This window comes from Mobula birostris, chromosome 7, assembly GCF_030028105.1.
Source record: "Mobula birostris isolate sMobBir1 chromosome 7, sMobBir1.hap1, whole genome shotgun sequence".
Lineage (NCBI taxonomy): Eukaryota > Metazoa > Chordata > Chondrichthyes > Myliobatiformes > Myliobatidae > Mobula > Mobula birostris.
The window spans coordinates 60,134,751-60,150,830 of NC_092376.1; the positions used below are offsets into that span (position 1 = coordinate 60,134,751).

Sequence of the window (16,080 nt, forward strand, 5' to 3'; positions counted from 1 at the left end):
CAGTGTCATGGTTTGGGCCTGCTTTGCTGCCTTGGGACCAGGACGGCATGCCATCATTGATGGAACTATGAATTCTGAATTGTACCAGCAAATTCTACAGGAAAATGTCAGTGTATCTATTTGCGAACTGAAGCTCAAGAGAAAGTGGGTCATGCAGCAACAGAACGACCCTGAACTCACAAATCAGACTACCAAAGAATGGTTAAAGCAGAAGAAATTTCATGTTTTGGAATGGCCGAGGCAAAGTTCTGAACTTAACCCTAAAGAAATGCTGTAGAAGGACCTGAAGCAAGCAGTTCATTCAAGGAAGCCCACCAACATCCCAGAATTGAAGCAGTTTTGTAAGGAGGAATGGCCTGAAATTCCTCCAAGCTGATGTGCAGGACTGATCAACAGTTGCCAGACTCGTCTGGATTAAGTTATTGCTGACAAGGGGATCACACCAGTTACTGAAAGCCAAGGTTCACATACTTTTTCCAACAAATACATGTGATATTGGATCATTTTTCGCAATAAATAAACGAAAAAGTATAACTTTTTTATGCTTTGTTTAATTGGGTTCTCTATCTAGTTTTAAGACTTGTGAAGATCATATTTATGCAGAAACATACAAAAACAATGTATTTACATTAGTTTTTTAATATTGTATTCTTCATCTTATGTACTTTTGTGCTGCATCAGATCCAGAGTAACAATTATTTTGTTCTCCTTTATAGATGACATTAAACAATCTTGAATTTAGATTGAAAATTAACTAACTATTCACTGCCTTTTCACAAAAAAATGTCAACATAGCTAGTTAATTTGAAAGAACATACTTGTTCCAAACGCTTGGCTTCCAATTCTTCCAACCGTTTTAAACGTTCTTCCTCCTCTCTTTTTTGTCTTTCTTCCTCTTCTTTTAACCTTGCAAGTGCTTCTTGCATTGCTTTTACTGTAGCTTTACTAGGACCTGCTTTCTTCTTTTCTTTTTCATCCTTTTCCTTCTTTTTCTTTTTGTCTTTTTTCTTTTTCTCCCCTTCATTTTCTTCACCTGCAAATTATAACCAAAGCTGTTACTCTGAACTCAATCTTTCAGTTCACATGATTTAACATTTGATTTCATATTTTCCAGACATCATGGCCATTATGGTAACACAGGATCAGTACTCTCACACCACAATGTCTCTTTAGGACACCTATGGGATACAGGGATACAGCTGGGGATGTAATGGGGGAAGTAAGTGGTCTGACACATTCCTTTTTTCATTTTTTCTTTCAATCTTTTTATTGATTTTAAAGAAAAATTGTGTATACAAACAGGAGGAGAATATCTCTGGTATATATGTCAATAACAGTACATACAGAAGGCAAAATAAAAAATATCAGAATCACACAGTGCTGATCTACTAAGTATAAATTTGAAATAGAATGTATAATACAGGAAAAAAAGAATGTAATTCATTCTCCTCATCAATTTATGAAGAAAGGAAGGACTATTAGAAATATTTATATTAAAAAAAGCAAAAAAACCTCACTGCTCTGAACACAGAGAAAAAAAGGACTGGGCAGTCCATCCTGAGAGAAAAACCAAGAGAAGAGAGACTCTCTGATCAAATCCAAGGTTCTGAAAAAATAGCTGGAAGAGAACCAGTACAACAATCAGATCAGTGGAAATATTGAATAAAAAAGGTTGCCAGATCTCTTCAAATTTAAAGGATGTATCCAATGTTCGACTTCTTATTTTCTCTAGACTTAAACAGGACATGATAGAGGAAAGCCAATAAAAGGCGGTAGGAGGGTTAGGGTTGTTCCATTTGAGTAAAATGGCTTTCCTAGCCAATAAGGTTGAAGAGGCTATCATCCACTGAGCAGAAGCAGGAGTATATTCTGTTTCCGATGGAATAATCCCAAAAATAGCTGTAAATAAGTTTGGTTGTAAATCCAGATCCAGCACTTTTGATAAGGTTTTAAAAATATCTTTCCAAAAATTCTCCAACTTTATGCAAGACCAAAACATGTGTGTTAAAGTGGCCACCTGAGTAATACATCTATCACAAATAGGATTAATATTTGGAAAAATACCAGCTAATTTATCCTATGACATATGTGTCCGATGCACTACCCTGAACTGTATCAAGGAATGACAGGCACAAATAGATGAAGTATTTACCAGATGAAAAATTTTACTCCATTGATTATCTGAAAGTAACTCCTGAAATTCCAATTCCCAGGCAGCTTTAATTTTATCGTTAGATATCATTTATAAATTCAATAACCATTTATAAATTGTAGCTATTAATCCTGTTTGGAGTGGTTTAACCTGGAAGAGGGTATCTGTTATATTAGATGGATAAGCGGAGGGATAACTTGAAAGCAAAGTACGTAAAAAATTCCTAATTTGTAAATACCTAAAAAAATGTGCATTGAATAAATCAAATTTATCCGCTAGCTGAGTAAAAGACATTAAACAATTCCCTATAAACAAACCCAAAAAAGTTATTATTCCTTTGGTTTTCCAAATTAAAAAAGCCTGATCTAAAATTGATAGTTTAAAAAAAAGTTATATTTTACTAGAAAGGACAAAATTATTTAATTCAAAAAATCTGCGAAACTGAAACCAAATTCTTACTGTATCTTTAATAATGGGATTAAGGTCTTGTCTACCTATCTTAGAGAGCAGAAAAGGAGGAAGAGCTCCCAGTAAAGAGGCCAAGGAATACCCTTTCACCGAGTTTTTCTCCAAATCCACCCATAAAGGAGTCATATATGTCTGAATAATGAATCCAACAGGTAAACACATTCCTATACTCAGCAACCCTGATCTTGCTTCAAAGATATTTCCTTTTTTCTAACACTTCGCACCTACAGTTTCTGCCACTTCCATTCAAGTTTCTGCAATATCTGTTTTTACTGAATCTTTCCCAAACTCTCTCTTCATATCCTCTTTAATATATACTCCTTTGAGACAACTGTCTTAATATTATTTGGTTTTATATTATTTTTATTTAAAATCAGAAAATTGTTATGAATGCAATCTACGCTGCACATTTTAAGAGCTCAATTTTCTAGTTAATGTATCATCAAAAGGTGGAGGAACTGGTATGGGGGCGGGGGGAGGTAAACACCATATAAATCACACATCATGCATAACCACCCTCTCAGATTCATCCAGCTTCCTTTCTGAATCACTTCATGGAACTCAATTGTTATCAGTTTTCTCTCTCCATAGATTTTTATAGTATCTACTCAGAATTTCCAAAATTTTTGTTACTTTAGTGTTCCAGCTACTGAACTATTTTGTTTTTGGAACCTATTCATCAATCAAATGGGAAAAATAATACCTTCAGCGCCTCCTGTGTCATCAATTCCTTTAACTTCAGTGTTTGGAGTAACACTTGATTTTTCACTCTCTTTTTTAGAAGCAAGATCAACTGCATCTTTTTGAGGTTTAGATTCCAGTTCAGTTTCCCTTCTCTGGCGTTCAGCATCTTCTTTTTCTTTCTGCTTTCGAAGCTTTGCTTTTTCCTCCTCACGTTTCTTGCGTTCCCTTTCTTTCTTTTCGGCTTTCTTTTGAGCAGCTGTTTTCAATTTAAATGAAGCGTCTTCTGCATCCTCTTCATCGCTTTCACCTTTCTTGGGGCGATTACCTTTTTGATTTTTCTTTTCCTTCTTATTTTGAGGAAACTCATCAAGTTCCTCATCACTGTCTTTGACAGACTTTTGATGATTCTTAGTTTCAAGTTCCTCATTTTCTGAAAGTTCCAGACTTTGCTGAAGTCGCTGATTCTTCCTATTAACTTTTACACCCAATTCATCATCATCAGATTGATCGGATTTCTGCTTCTGACCCTTGGCTTTTGGTAGTTCCACCTCTTGTTCCACTTCATCATCATCAAAACTAGATTTTTGGCTTTTCAGAGTCTTTTTCTTCTTATCTTTTTTATTCGCTGGTTTAAGCTCATTACTTTTTTCCTCTTTCTGTCAAGATAAAAGATTATTGAATGAAATCAATAAAAATAGTACCTTATACCAGAAAGGAAATGAAAAACTACACTCAGCACTACCTGACATAGCTCATAAGATCAAATTGCTGGAAGGTTGTACAGAGGGATGTGGTGTGGAGATGAGGGAAGGGTGTGCAAGCAATTCTGGAACAGCATGAGCTCCGAATCACTTTCTGTTAAACTAGTCTTAGCTTGATTACTTCACCCAGAATCAAATAAAAATGCAGGTGCCAGAATACAGAAATAAAAAAATAATGGAAACACTCAGTATGTTGAGTAGCAGAGGATGAGTTAATGCTTCCAAGTCAAAGATCCTTCATCACAATTGCAAAAGAGAAAACACATTAGCTTTAAGGTACAGAAAGGGTGGGGAAAGGGATAGCTAATAGATTGAGGCCAAGGCCATCCAAGGATAATTGGTAGATGTGTACAAATGCTAAAACAAGATAGAAAACCTTGTTAATCAGCTCCTTCAAAATTACAAATCATGCTGCAAGGACGATGGTGGATTATCTGTAACCAGTTTATCCCCAAAAGTATTACATTTCACCATAGCATGGACCACAATAGTTAACTATTTCCAGGTGGTTATGTTTCCAGTCTTATGGTTTGATTAGAAGTGACCTTCATGAAGAAAATGGATAAAAATATGGTTAAGAAGAATTTGCAAGGCAAGGGAGGGAAGGCATTAGAACAAATGGAGAAGGGTTTAAGCATTAATGAGTAGCTCTTTTCGAGAGTTGGTGTGACTCTGTCCTTGCTATGACCACCAATTATTCAACAATTCTATGCTGTTCTCTGCTCAAAGGACTTTTCTATAACATATGCCACACGGATGGAGTTACCTGGAAAAACAAACAAGCAGCAAGAAAATCTTATTTTAGGGTCAATGCAAGGTAGGTCGGTAATCAGTATGAACAAAGCCAGTAGTTACTACTGACCTTGAAATGCCTTTGACTATCTGGTAAAATATTATAATTACTTTTCCAATGAGGTTCATCTTAGATAGCAACTTGAATGTGGGGGAACTTCCCACTGATTCAATGATTCAAAGTGCATTTATTATCAATGAATGTATAAATTATACAACCTTGAGATTTGTTTGCTTACAGGCAATCGCAAAGCAAGGAACCCGAAAGAAGTCAATTCAAAAAAAATTTAAAAATAAAAACAAGACCAACCCCCAATGCCCACAGAGAAAGAAAAAAGAAACAAAACATGCAAACAACCGAAGGGAGTAACAGCAGCAGCATTCCGAACCAAACTGAGTTCTGAGATCCAAAACCCTGGAGCTGCTCAAAGTAGGCCCAAAGCCTCAGTATTCAGTTCATCATATTAGCGAAGTAAATCACTGCAAAGTTCACAGCCACGAAGCACAGCAGCCAAAGGTCAACAGGTCAGTAGGTTTCAAAAGCTTTAAATGGTAACTGAAGACTTGGCAGGCCACTGCTGTTCATCTTATTCATGGGATAAACTGCAAACACAGTGCACTGGTTGTGGTAACAAAGCAACTGTTTTGTCCTGAATGGTTTTGAAATTTTGAGCTGTTCTTACTAACATGCAGAAATCTTCGTGGTAGAAACTGTGTAGTTTAAAGAGACAGATTTTTATAGAGACTTTGTACTCCAGAAAATAAACTCTACAAATAACGAAAATCAAAAAGCTAAGCATTTACTTTTCCTGAAGATTTAGCAGTTTCATCATCATCCTTTTTCCCTTGGCTCTCTAGAGACAACTCTTCAAGTTCTTTCAGTATATCATCTTCCCTGGAATTTGATAACAAGGAAAACCAAGTTTTTTTTATTAATGAAAACAAAAATTATAAAAAAATGACCAAATACAAAACAAATTCATATTTACTCAAATTCCTTCTTCTTCTTCTTTTTGCCTCCAGCTTTAGGTTTGGGAGCTCCTGCTCCTTCAATCTCTGCTGCCAAAGTATCAATGTCAATTTCAATGTCATCTTTAGCACTAGGAATAAAAACATACAAATTAAAAATATTTGCAAATTTCTTGGAGTACTGCGTAGAATTCCTAAATTGATACTAGCCTAAGAAAGCAAAAATATCAGAACTACTCCATGGTTTAAGATTAGTTTTAGAGTACTTCAAACTGGGAAGAATTTTATAAAAAGCAAAAAGAGTAATATACTAGCTTCTAGGCAAGCAGTATTACAAGAGTCAATAATTTAAAAATCCTCAGATGTTGAAAACCCACCCCTGCATCTCTACAATTAAAATTTTGCCCTAATGAAAAAAGACTGACTCCCTTTATCACTTTCTTTTATGGCAAAACTGAATCAAACATATTTCAGTATTCAAAAATGCTGTTGGTGATAAGACAGCATGCTCACCATTGAATTTTTTTTTAATTACAGCTAAGCAAAAGGAACTCAGGAATGGAAGCAGGTCAATCAAATAATCCTTCCATCAGTGATTCAACTGTATCATTGCTGATGTGTATTTCAACTCCATATACCCTTTTTTATACCGTAATATTGAAAACCCCATCAAATAAAAATTTTTCCAACTTGGCTTGTGAAATTGACTGGCCTCCATTGATTTTTGTAAAAGTATTAAGAAAATAGGATTAACAAAACCCAGGGACATTCCAGATGTATGTGAAGAATAGGAGGATAATTAGGGTGATGGTAGGAATAATCCGGAATAAAAAAGGAAACATATGTCACGAACAGGAGCTAGGGAAGTCCTTAATAGATACTTGCTTCAGTATTCACCAGTGAGAGGGACCTTGAAGAAATGTGAGGTCAATGTAGAACAGCTACACTGTGTTGAAACTTTCGAAAAATATTAGGATAAGTAAGTTCCCAGGCAAGACGAGTTATATCCCAGATTACTATGGGAAGCATTTGCACCTCACTGGCCACAGGAGCAATACCAGAAGATTGGAGGTTGGCAAAAGTTATTCCTTAGTTCAAGATTGATAAAAGGGATAATCCTAGGAGTTATAGACCAGTGAATCTTACATCAGTGGAGGGCAAATTATTTAAGAGGGCTCTTAGAGAAAAGATTTGTAAGCATTTAAAGAAGCATAGTCTGATTAGGGATAGTAGGCATGGCTTTATGAGGGGCAGGGCATGCTCACAAACCCTTAATGAATTCTTCGAGGAAGTAATGATGAAAGTCGAGCAGTGGATGAAGTATATTTGGATTTTAGGAAGGCATGTGACAATGTTCACCATGGTGGGCTCATTCAGAAAGTCAGGAGGCATGATATCCAGGAGAATCTAGCTGAACGAATTCGGAATAGATTTGCACACAGAAGGCAAAGGGTGATAGTACATGCAGCATATTCTGCCTGGAGGTGTGTGACCAGTGGTGTTCTGCAGGGATTTGTTCTAGGACCCCGGCTCTTTATTACATAAATACTTGGATGAGGAAGTGGAGGGGTAGGTTAGTAAGCTTCCAGATGACACAAAGGTTAGTGGTGTTGTGGATCGTCATAGGTTACATCAGGACATTGTATTTAGTTCTGGAAGGACATGGAAGCTTTATAGAGGGTGCACAGGAGATTTACAAGATGCTGCCTAGATTAGAAAGCATGTCTTGTGAGGAAATTTTGAGCAGAGTTAGGCTAAGTAGCAATAGGAGCTTAATCTGGAGAAGTATAAAGTGATACACTTTGGTAGATCAAACTTGAAGACAAAGTACAAGATTAATTCCAAAAATCTTAGCAGAGTAGAGGAATCTATAGATGGGGTCCCCATCCATAGATTCCTCAAAGTTGTTGCACAAGTTGATAAAGTGTGTAAGAAGGCCTCTGGAATGTTGGACTTCATTAGTTGGGAGGTTCAAGAGCATGAGGTAATGTTGCAGCTCTATAAAACTTTAGTTAGATCAACTTGGAATATTGTGTTCCATTCCGGTCAACTCATTATATGAAGGACATGGAAGCTTTATAGAGAGTGCAGAGATTTACCAAGATGCTGCCTGGATTAGGGAGCATGTTTTAGGAGCAAATATTAAGCAAGCTAGGGATTTTCTCGTTGGAGCAAAGGAGAATGAAAAGTGACTTGACAGAGGTGTACAAGATGATAAGAGGCAAAGAATGGACAGCCAGCGTCTTTTTACCAGGGAGGCAATGGTTAATATAAAAAGGTATAATTTTAAGGTGATTTGAGGAAAGTATAAGTAGTTTAATTTTATAGAGTGTTAAGTGGAAAGCACTATCAGGGATGGTGGTAGTAGCAGATACTTTTGGACATTTAATTAACTATTGAATGGGGAAAAATGAATGGCTATGAGGTAGATAAGGGTAAGATTGACTGTGGAGTAGGTTAAGAGGTCAGCACAATATCATGGACCAAAGGGCATGCATTGTGCTGTACTGTTTTACGTTTTAATTTCATAGAACCATGTAGCACTGAAATAGTCTCAGCACACAATTTCTGTGCCAACTGTGATGCCAATTTAAACTAATCCCCTTTGCCTGCATTGATAGATATGCTTCCTTTCCGCATCTGTTCACATAGACTTAAATGTCTCAAACATTGATACCATATCTGCTTCCACCACATCCCTTGACAGAGTGTAACGTTCACCTACGGGGGGGGGGGGGGGGGGTAAAAAATCTTACACAATACTTGCGTAAAACCTGTATTTAAAAAAAACTTCGCCCACACCTCATCGACCTCAGCTTAAATTTATGCCTTCCATTATTTGATATTTGCACCCTAGGGAAAAAGACGATTTATATGTCGCTCATAATTTTATGCACTTCCATCAGTTTGCTTCAGAGAAAATAATGCAAACCTGCCCAACCTCTCCTTATGATTAACATTCTCTAATCTACGCAACTCTACCCCGTGTGAAAAACCTCAAATCCTCTTTAATTATTTCCCCTCTCATCTTAAACCTATTGCCTCTAGTTTTAGACTACCCTACCCTGGGAAAAAGACTGATTTTCTACCCTATCCTAGGCTCATCATAATTCAGTAACACTATTCCTTGGCCTCTTTGCTTCAGGGAAAGCAGTATCAGCCCATCTGATCTTTTCTTATAACTCAAGCCCTCTAGTTCAGGCAACATCCTTGTGAATTTTTTCTGCATCTTTCCTTGCTTAATCAAATCCCTCCTGTAGCGTGGCAACCAGAACTGCACACGATACTGCAAGTGTAATCTAAACAATGTTTCGTACAACTATAACAAGTTGCCCCTAACTCTTCTACTCAATGCCACGTCCACTACGGCAAATATTCCATATGCCATCTTCACTACCCCAATTATTCTGCCACATTTAGGGAACTATTTACTTGTACCCCAAGACTTCTCCATTTAATAACACTAACTCAGGATCTGGTCATTTGCTGTGCATGTCCTGTCCTGATTTAACTTTATAAAATGCATCACTTTGCTCTTGTCCAAATTCCACCTGTCATTTTCTTACTCACTTTCATAGTTGATCAATATCCTGTTGTAACCTTCGATAACCTTCCACAATGTCCACCATCTAATCTGCAAACTTAACAGTGCTACCAACATTCTCATCCAAATCATTAATTTCTCCTAGCAAATAATAGGGGACCCTGAAGCATACCACTTTCACAACTCAGTCTTAAAAACAACCCTCCACCTCCAACCACCAAGCCAATTTTGTGTCCTATTGGCTAGTTCATCCAGGATCCTATGTTCTAGTCTTCTAGATCAGCCTACCATGTAAACCAAGTTAATAGCTTTATTAAGCTGTTATTGTTTACCTTATTCAAGCTCAATGCACTATGTAATGATTTGATCTGTACAAACAGTATGCAAGGCATGCATTTCACTGTATCTTGGCACATGTGACAATAATAAACCAATGCTCAAAATCCATGTAGACAATGCCTACTGCCTGCTCTCATTAAATCACTTGCTCACCTTCAAAAAGTTCAATTAGGAGACATGATTTCCCATGCAAACCCTGATCAAATGCAAACAAAAGCTGCTTCTCAGAAACTATCCTGTAATTTTCCCACCACTAATGCAAAACTCACCTACTTGTGGGTTTATCCTTGGAGCCCTACTTAAATAAAGGCACATCATTAGGTACCCTCCAGTCTTTCATTAGCTCACCTATGGCTAAGGAAGATGCAAATATTTCTTCTCTGGCTTCCCACAGGTTACACTTAGGCAGGCCCCAGTAATTTATTCACCTTTATGCACCTTAAGACCAAAAACATCCTCTTTTTGTGACAATAGTAGGTTTCAGAATATCACTTTTTCTTCCCTGAATTCATTAGCTTCCATGTCCTTCACAGTAAGTACAGAAAAGTCATCATTTCAGTACTTGCCCATCTCCCTTGTCACAATACACAAATTACCACACAGATTCTTAAGGGGGTCTATCCTCTCCCTTGCTACTTTATTGTTTTTTTAATATAGTTACAGAATCTTTTAGGATTGTCCTTTATATTATCTACCATTAATATAGAACATAAAACAAATCTACAGCACATTATAGGCCCTTCGGCCCACAATATTGTGCCGACCATGTAACCTACTCTAGAAACTGCCTAGAATTTCCCTACCACATAGCCCTCTATTTTTCTAAGCTCCATGTACCTATCTAAGAGTCTCCTAAAAGACCCTATTGTATCTGCCTCTACCACCGTTGCTGGCAGTGCATACCACACAGCCACCACTCTCTATATGAAAAACTTACCTCTGACTTCCCTCTGAAGCTACTTCCAAGCACCTTAAAACTTTGCCCCCTTGTTTTAGCTATTTCAGCCCTGGGAACAAGCCTCTGGCTATCCATACAATCGATGCCTCTCATCATTTTATACACCCCTACAAAATCACCTCTCATCCTCCATCGCTCCAAGGAGAAAAAAGGTCAACCTTTTCCCATAAGGCACACTCTCCAAACCAGGCAATATCCTTGTAAATCTCTCTACACTCTCTCTATCCACATCCTTCCTGCAGTGAGGTGACCAGAACTGAACACATTACTCCAAGTGGGGTCTAATTAAGGTCTTATATAACTGTAACATTACCTCACAGCTCTTGAACTCAATCTCACGATTGATGAAGGCCAGCACACCATACGCCTTCTTAACAACACTGTCAATCTGCACAGCAGCTTTGAATGTCCTATAGACATGGACTCCAAGATCTCCCTGATCCTCCACACTGCCAAGAGTCTTACCATTATTATATTCTGTCTTCAAATTTGACCAACCTAATGAACCACTTCTCGCTTATCTGGGTTGAATTCTATCTGCCACTTCTCAAACCAGTTTTGCATCCTATCAATGTCCCACTGTAACCTCTCACAGCCCTCCACACTATCCACAACACGTCCAACCTTTGTGTCATCAGCAAACTTACTAACCCATCTTTCCACTTCCTCATCCAGGTCATTTATAAAAATCACGAAGAGTAAGGGTCCCAGAACGGATCGCTGAGGCACACCACTGGTCACCGACCTCCATGCAAAATATGACCCATCTACAACCACTCTTTGCCTTCTGTGGGCAAGCCAATTCTGGATCCACAATACAAGGTCTCCTTGGAACCCATGCCTCCTTACTTTCTAAATGAGCCTTGCATGGGGAACCTTATCAAAAGTCTTACTGAAATCCATATACACTACATCCACTGCTCTAACTTCAATGTGTTTTGTTACATCCTCAAAGAATTCAATCAGGCTCGTAAGACATGACCTGGCCTTGACAAAGCCATGCTGACCATCCCTAATCAGATTACGTCTCTCCAAAAGCTCATAAATCCTGCCTGTAAGGATCTTCTCCAACAGTTTGCCCACCACTGAAGTTAGTCTCACTAGGCTACAATTTCCTGGGTTATATCTGCTCCCTTTCTTGAACAAGGGAAGGACACTTGCAACCCTCCAATCCTCTGGTACCTTTCCTATCCCTATTGATGATGCAAAGATCAGTGCCAGAGGCTCAACAATCTCCTCCCTCACTTCCCACAGTAGCCTGGGTATATCTCGTCCGGACCCAGAGACTTATCTTACTTAATGCTTTTCAAAAGCTCCAGCACATCCTCTTTCTTAATGTGTATATGTTGTGTTATATATTTATAAATATCTCATGTAATCTATTTTCCTTCCTAATCTCCTTCTTAAATGTCCTTCTTCATCTTATCATTTCTTTTATCAATTTATGGAACATAAACTGAGCTCAAAGTTCAAAATAAATTTATTACCAAAGTACATATTTGTCAGCATATACAACCCTAAGATCCATTTCCTTGCGGGCATACTAAATTAATTCACAACAGAATAATAACCAGAATAGAATAAATAAAAGACTGCACAAACTGAGTGTTCACCAGTGTGCAAAAGACAACAAAGTGTGCAAATACAAAAAGGATGAAGTAATAATAAATAAATAAATAAGCAATAAATATCAAGAGCATGAGTTGAAGAGCCCTCGAAAGTGAATCCACAAGTTGTTGGAACATTTCGGCGATGGAGCAACTGAAGTTGAGCGAAGTTACCCCTTTGGTTGAAGAGCCTGATGGTTGAGGGGTAATAACAAGAGAAAATCTGCAGATGTTGGAAATCCGAGCAATACACACTGGAAGAACTGAGCATGCCAGGCAGCATCTATCTTTTTCCAAAGATGCTGCTTGGCCTGCTGAGTTTCTCCAGCTTTTTGTGTGTGTTGAGGGGTAATAACTGTTCCTGAACCTGGTGGAATGAGCCCTGAAGCTCTTGTACCTTCTTCCTGATGACAGCAGCAAGAAGAGAGCATGATCTGGGTTTTAGGGGTTCCTGATGGTGGATGCTGTTTTCCTTCATACTCCAACACTCCACACAGATGTGCTCAATAGTGGGGAGGGCTTTATCCATGAGGGACTGGGCAGTATTGACTACATTTTGTAGGATTTTCTGTTCAAGGGCAATGGTGTTTCCATACCAGGCTGTGATGCAGCCCGTCAGAACACTCTCCACTACACATCCATGGAAGTTTGTCAAAGTTTTAGATGTCATGCTGAATTTTCACAAACTCCTAAGGAAGTAGAGGCGCTGCAGTACTTTCTTCACAATTACGCTTACGTGCTGGGCCCAGGACAGGTCCTCTGAAATAACACCGAGGAATTTAAAGTTGTTAACCCTCTCCACCTCTAAGGACTGGCTCATGGACCTCTGGTTTTATCCTCCTGAAGCACTTTGGTTTTAATGACATTGAGTAGGAGGTTGTTGTTAAGGCACCATTCAGTCTGGTTATCAATCTCCCTCCTATATGCTGATTCATCGCCACCTTTGATTCAGCCTATGAAAGTGGTGACCTCAGCAAACTTGAATATGGCTTTGGAGCTGTGCTTCGCTACACAGTCTTGGGTAGAAAGTGAGCACAGCAGGGGGCTACGCACTTGAGGTGCACTTGTGCTGATGAAGGTTGTGTACATGTTGTTGCCAATCCAAACTGACTGGGGTCTGCAAGTGAAGAAATAGAGGCTCCAATTGCGCAAGAAGATACTGAGGCCAAGACCTTGAAGCTTATTGATTAGTTATGAGGGGATCATAGTATTGAATGCCAAGTTGTCACCAGTAAAGAGTATGCTGATGTATGCATCTTTGCTGACCTGATGCTCCAAGGTTGAGTGAAGAACCTTTCAGGGTTGAGTGAGTACCCTGATAGATCATTTCAGATGGCAGATTAGTGAACCATGTTCATGAGTTTATTGTTGCATACAGGCCAAAATGTATGACAAATTTCTATCCATAGAGGCAGGTGAACTGCAACAGATTTTATAACAATTCAATAAAATTTACTCAACAACTTTCAGGATTGAAACAATACTGATATTTCTGCCCCATGTTTTTAAAATAATGTACAAGGGGAAGTCATTCATTCCCTTGTCAACCAAAAGCACAGCAACTTAGTTTATCCTCCCTTCCTTGCTCTCAACCACAACTTCCACAACCGCTTGCCTAGAAACTTTTTAAATATGTTGTGTTTCTACCTTCCCACTATGTCACCTATGTCACGAAAGTTGCAGATGACTACCACACACACACATATACATATTCACAGACATACACACACACACACACACCTCATACTCAAGACGTGGACAATCTAATGCTTTATATACACTTCTGCATAACCTGCCTTTATTCCTCTACTTCATGTCTGGTCCAACAAATGTAAGTATGTTGCATGCCTTTTTATTCTCTACCTATCCTGTTACCTTCAAGGACTAGAGAACATACACTACAAGCTCTCTCTGTTCTTGTTATCCTAACATTCATCACACATTCTCTTGATTGGTCATTTCCTCCCCCCAAATATTGCCTAAAAAATCTGAATGTTGAATTGCATTTGCCACTTTTATACCTAGCCAACAAGTGGTATATTCCTACATCTCAGAACTTCTTTCAACAGTGCCGCTGTTGGATCAACAACAAGCATCTTAATTATGCAAAACACTATACAGTGCCAGTGACCTGGGTTCAATTCCCCTCACTGTCTGTAAGGAGTTTGTACGTTCTCCCCATGGCTGCGTGGCTTTCCTCCTGGTGCTCCAGTTTCCTCCCACATTCCAAGTTAATAGGTCATATGGGTGTAATTGGCTGCCATGGGATCGTTGGGCCAGAAAGATCTGTTACCACACTATCTCCAAATTTAAAAAAATATAATTGCAAAAAGCACATATTTACATATTTACCCAGAGGGTTGCAAACTTTTGGAGTTCTCTCTGTGGAGGCTGAGTACATTCAAAACATAATAGCTTTTTTGGATAAATGGGAATCAAGAAATTTGAGGCAGTACGGTAGTATAGTGGTAAGCACAACGCTTTACAGTACAGGGGACCTGTGTTGAAAAGCAACTCAGCCTGTGAGGAGTTTGTATGTTCTCCCCGCGACTGCATGAGTTTCTTCCAGGTTTCTTCCCACAGTTCAAAGACGTACTGATTGATAGGTTAATTTGATATTGTAAATTGTGCAGTGGTTCTACTCAAATTAAAATCCAAGGGATTGCTGGACAGCATAGCTCAAAGGGCCAGAAGGCCTATTCTGCACTGTATTTCAATAAAATAAGAACTTAAAAAAACAGGGGTGGGGTGCAGCAATGAGCCCTATGAAATTCTGTTTTCCAGTTTAAAAAATTCCTTATGATTAGTCTGACAATTGTTCTTTGTTTTATGCCAATAAGCATTTCTAAATCCAACGTGTCATTTTCTTTTGAAACCTTTCTTCATACCTTTTAAATTTCTCAAAGAATTTTGTCCAATGCCTTGACAAAAGCACTATCTACAATAGCACTCCTTGTTAGCACCTCAGAAAAAAAAATCAGTGTAATCAGATACAATCGTCCCTTATTAAATCTTTCATTAACTAAAGGTTTAGTTTCAGGTTAGAATTTACAAATCATGGCTGATAAAATTAATAGGGGAATTACTTACTGAACTCAATTCTGTGACTGCTAGTTCACTGGAATTTTCACCTCAAACGTTGGCATCAAAGAAAACACAAAGGCAATATTTAATCGTATGATTTATGATCCCTGGCATGGGGCAGGGGTGGAAAAGGAGTAAAATAACTATATTACGCCCAGCTCTAGAATTATCAATATGCTGCATAGATGTCATCAATGGAAACTAAGTGTCGATTAAAAAATCGTCAGGGCTATTAAGATGGTGAGAGGGAAAGGGGTGAGAAACGGGTCTCTAACTCTGGCATTTCCACAGAATGACAGAACAGTAACTAGAATCGGAAAGATGCCGGTCAGCCTGCCTGCAGCGCCTGCGTCACTTTGGAGTGAAGAACAGGGACTCGCTCGTCCGTTCTCGAGTACCGAGCACCCAGGCAGTGGCCTAGACGGCCAGGTCAGCTTTCTTTCCATGCCTACGTTCTTCAGACAGCCTGCCTTTTCTACTCTGAATCAACAAGGCTGTTGGCGCCTAAACACTCACTTGTCCTCGCTCTTGTTTTTCTGTTTCTTTCCCATCTTCTTCGCAGTTTTCTTCTGTCACTTCTTAAAATCTCTTTCAGACATATGGTAAGGTGCGCGGGTCTGCGCATGCGCGGCACTCGTTGACGCACATCAGACTCCGAGTTCTGATTGGCTCGTTTAGCAACCTCCACCTGTAGGTTCAAGGGTCAACAATTCGAGCGGAAG

The 16,080-nt window shown here is 38.7% G+C and overlaps 1 protein-coding gene across 1 annotated transcript in view; it reads right to left on the bottom strand.

The window, feature by feature from the left end:
- Nucleotides 1-15,997, bottom strand: part of eif5b (eukaryotic translation initiation factor 5B) — a 60,480-nt gene extending 44,483 nt beyond the window's left edge. The window contains exons 1-5 of the mRNA XM_072263277.1: nt 15,875-15,997; nt 5,847-5,957; nt 5,662-5,752; nt 3,324-3,960; nt 819-1,033 (exon numbers count right to left, since the gene is read on the bottom strand). Of these exons, the coding sequence (XP_072119378.1) occupies nt 819-1,033; nt 3,324-3,960; nt 5,662-5,752; nt 5,847-5,957; nt 15,875-15,909 (1,089 nt within the window). The 5' untranslated portion in view covers nt 15,910-15,997. The remainder of the gene's footprint in view (nt 1-818; nt 1,034-3,323; nt 3,961-5,661; nt 5,753-5,846; nt 5,958-15,874) is intronic.
- Between the last annotated feature and the right edge of the window lie 83 nt (nt 15,998-16,080).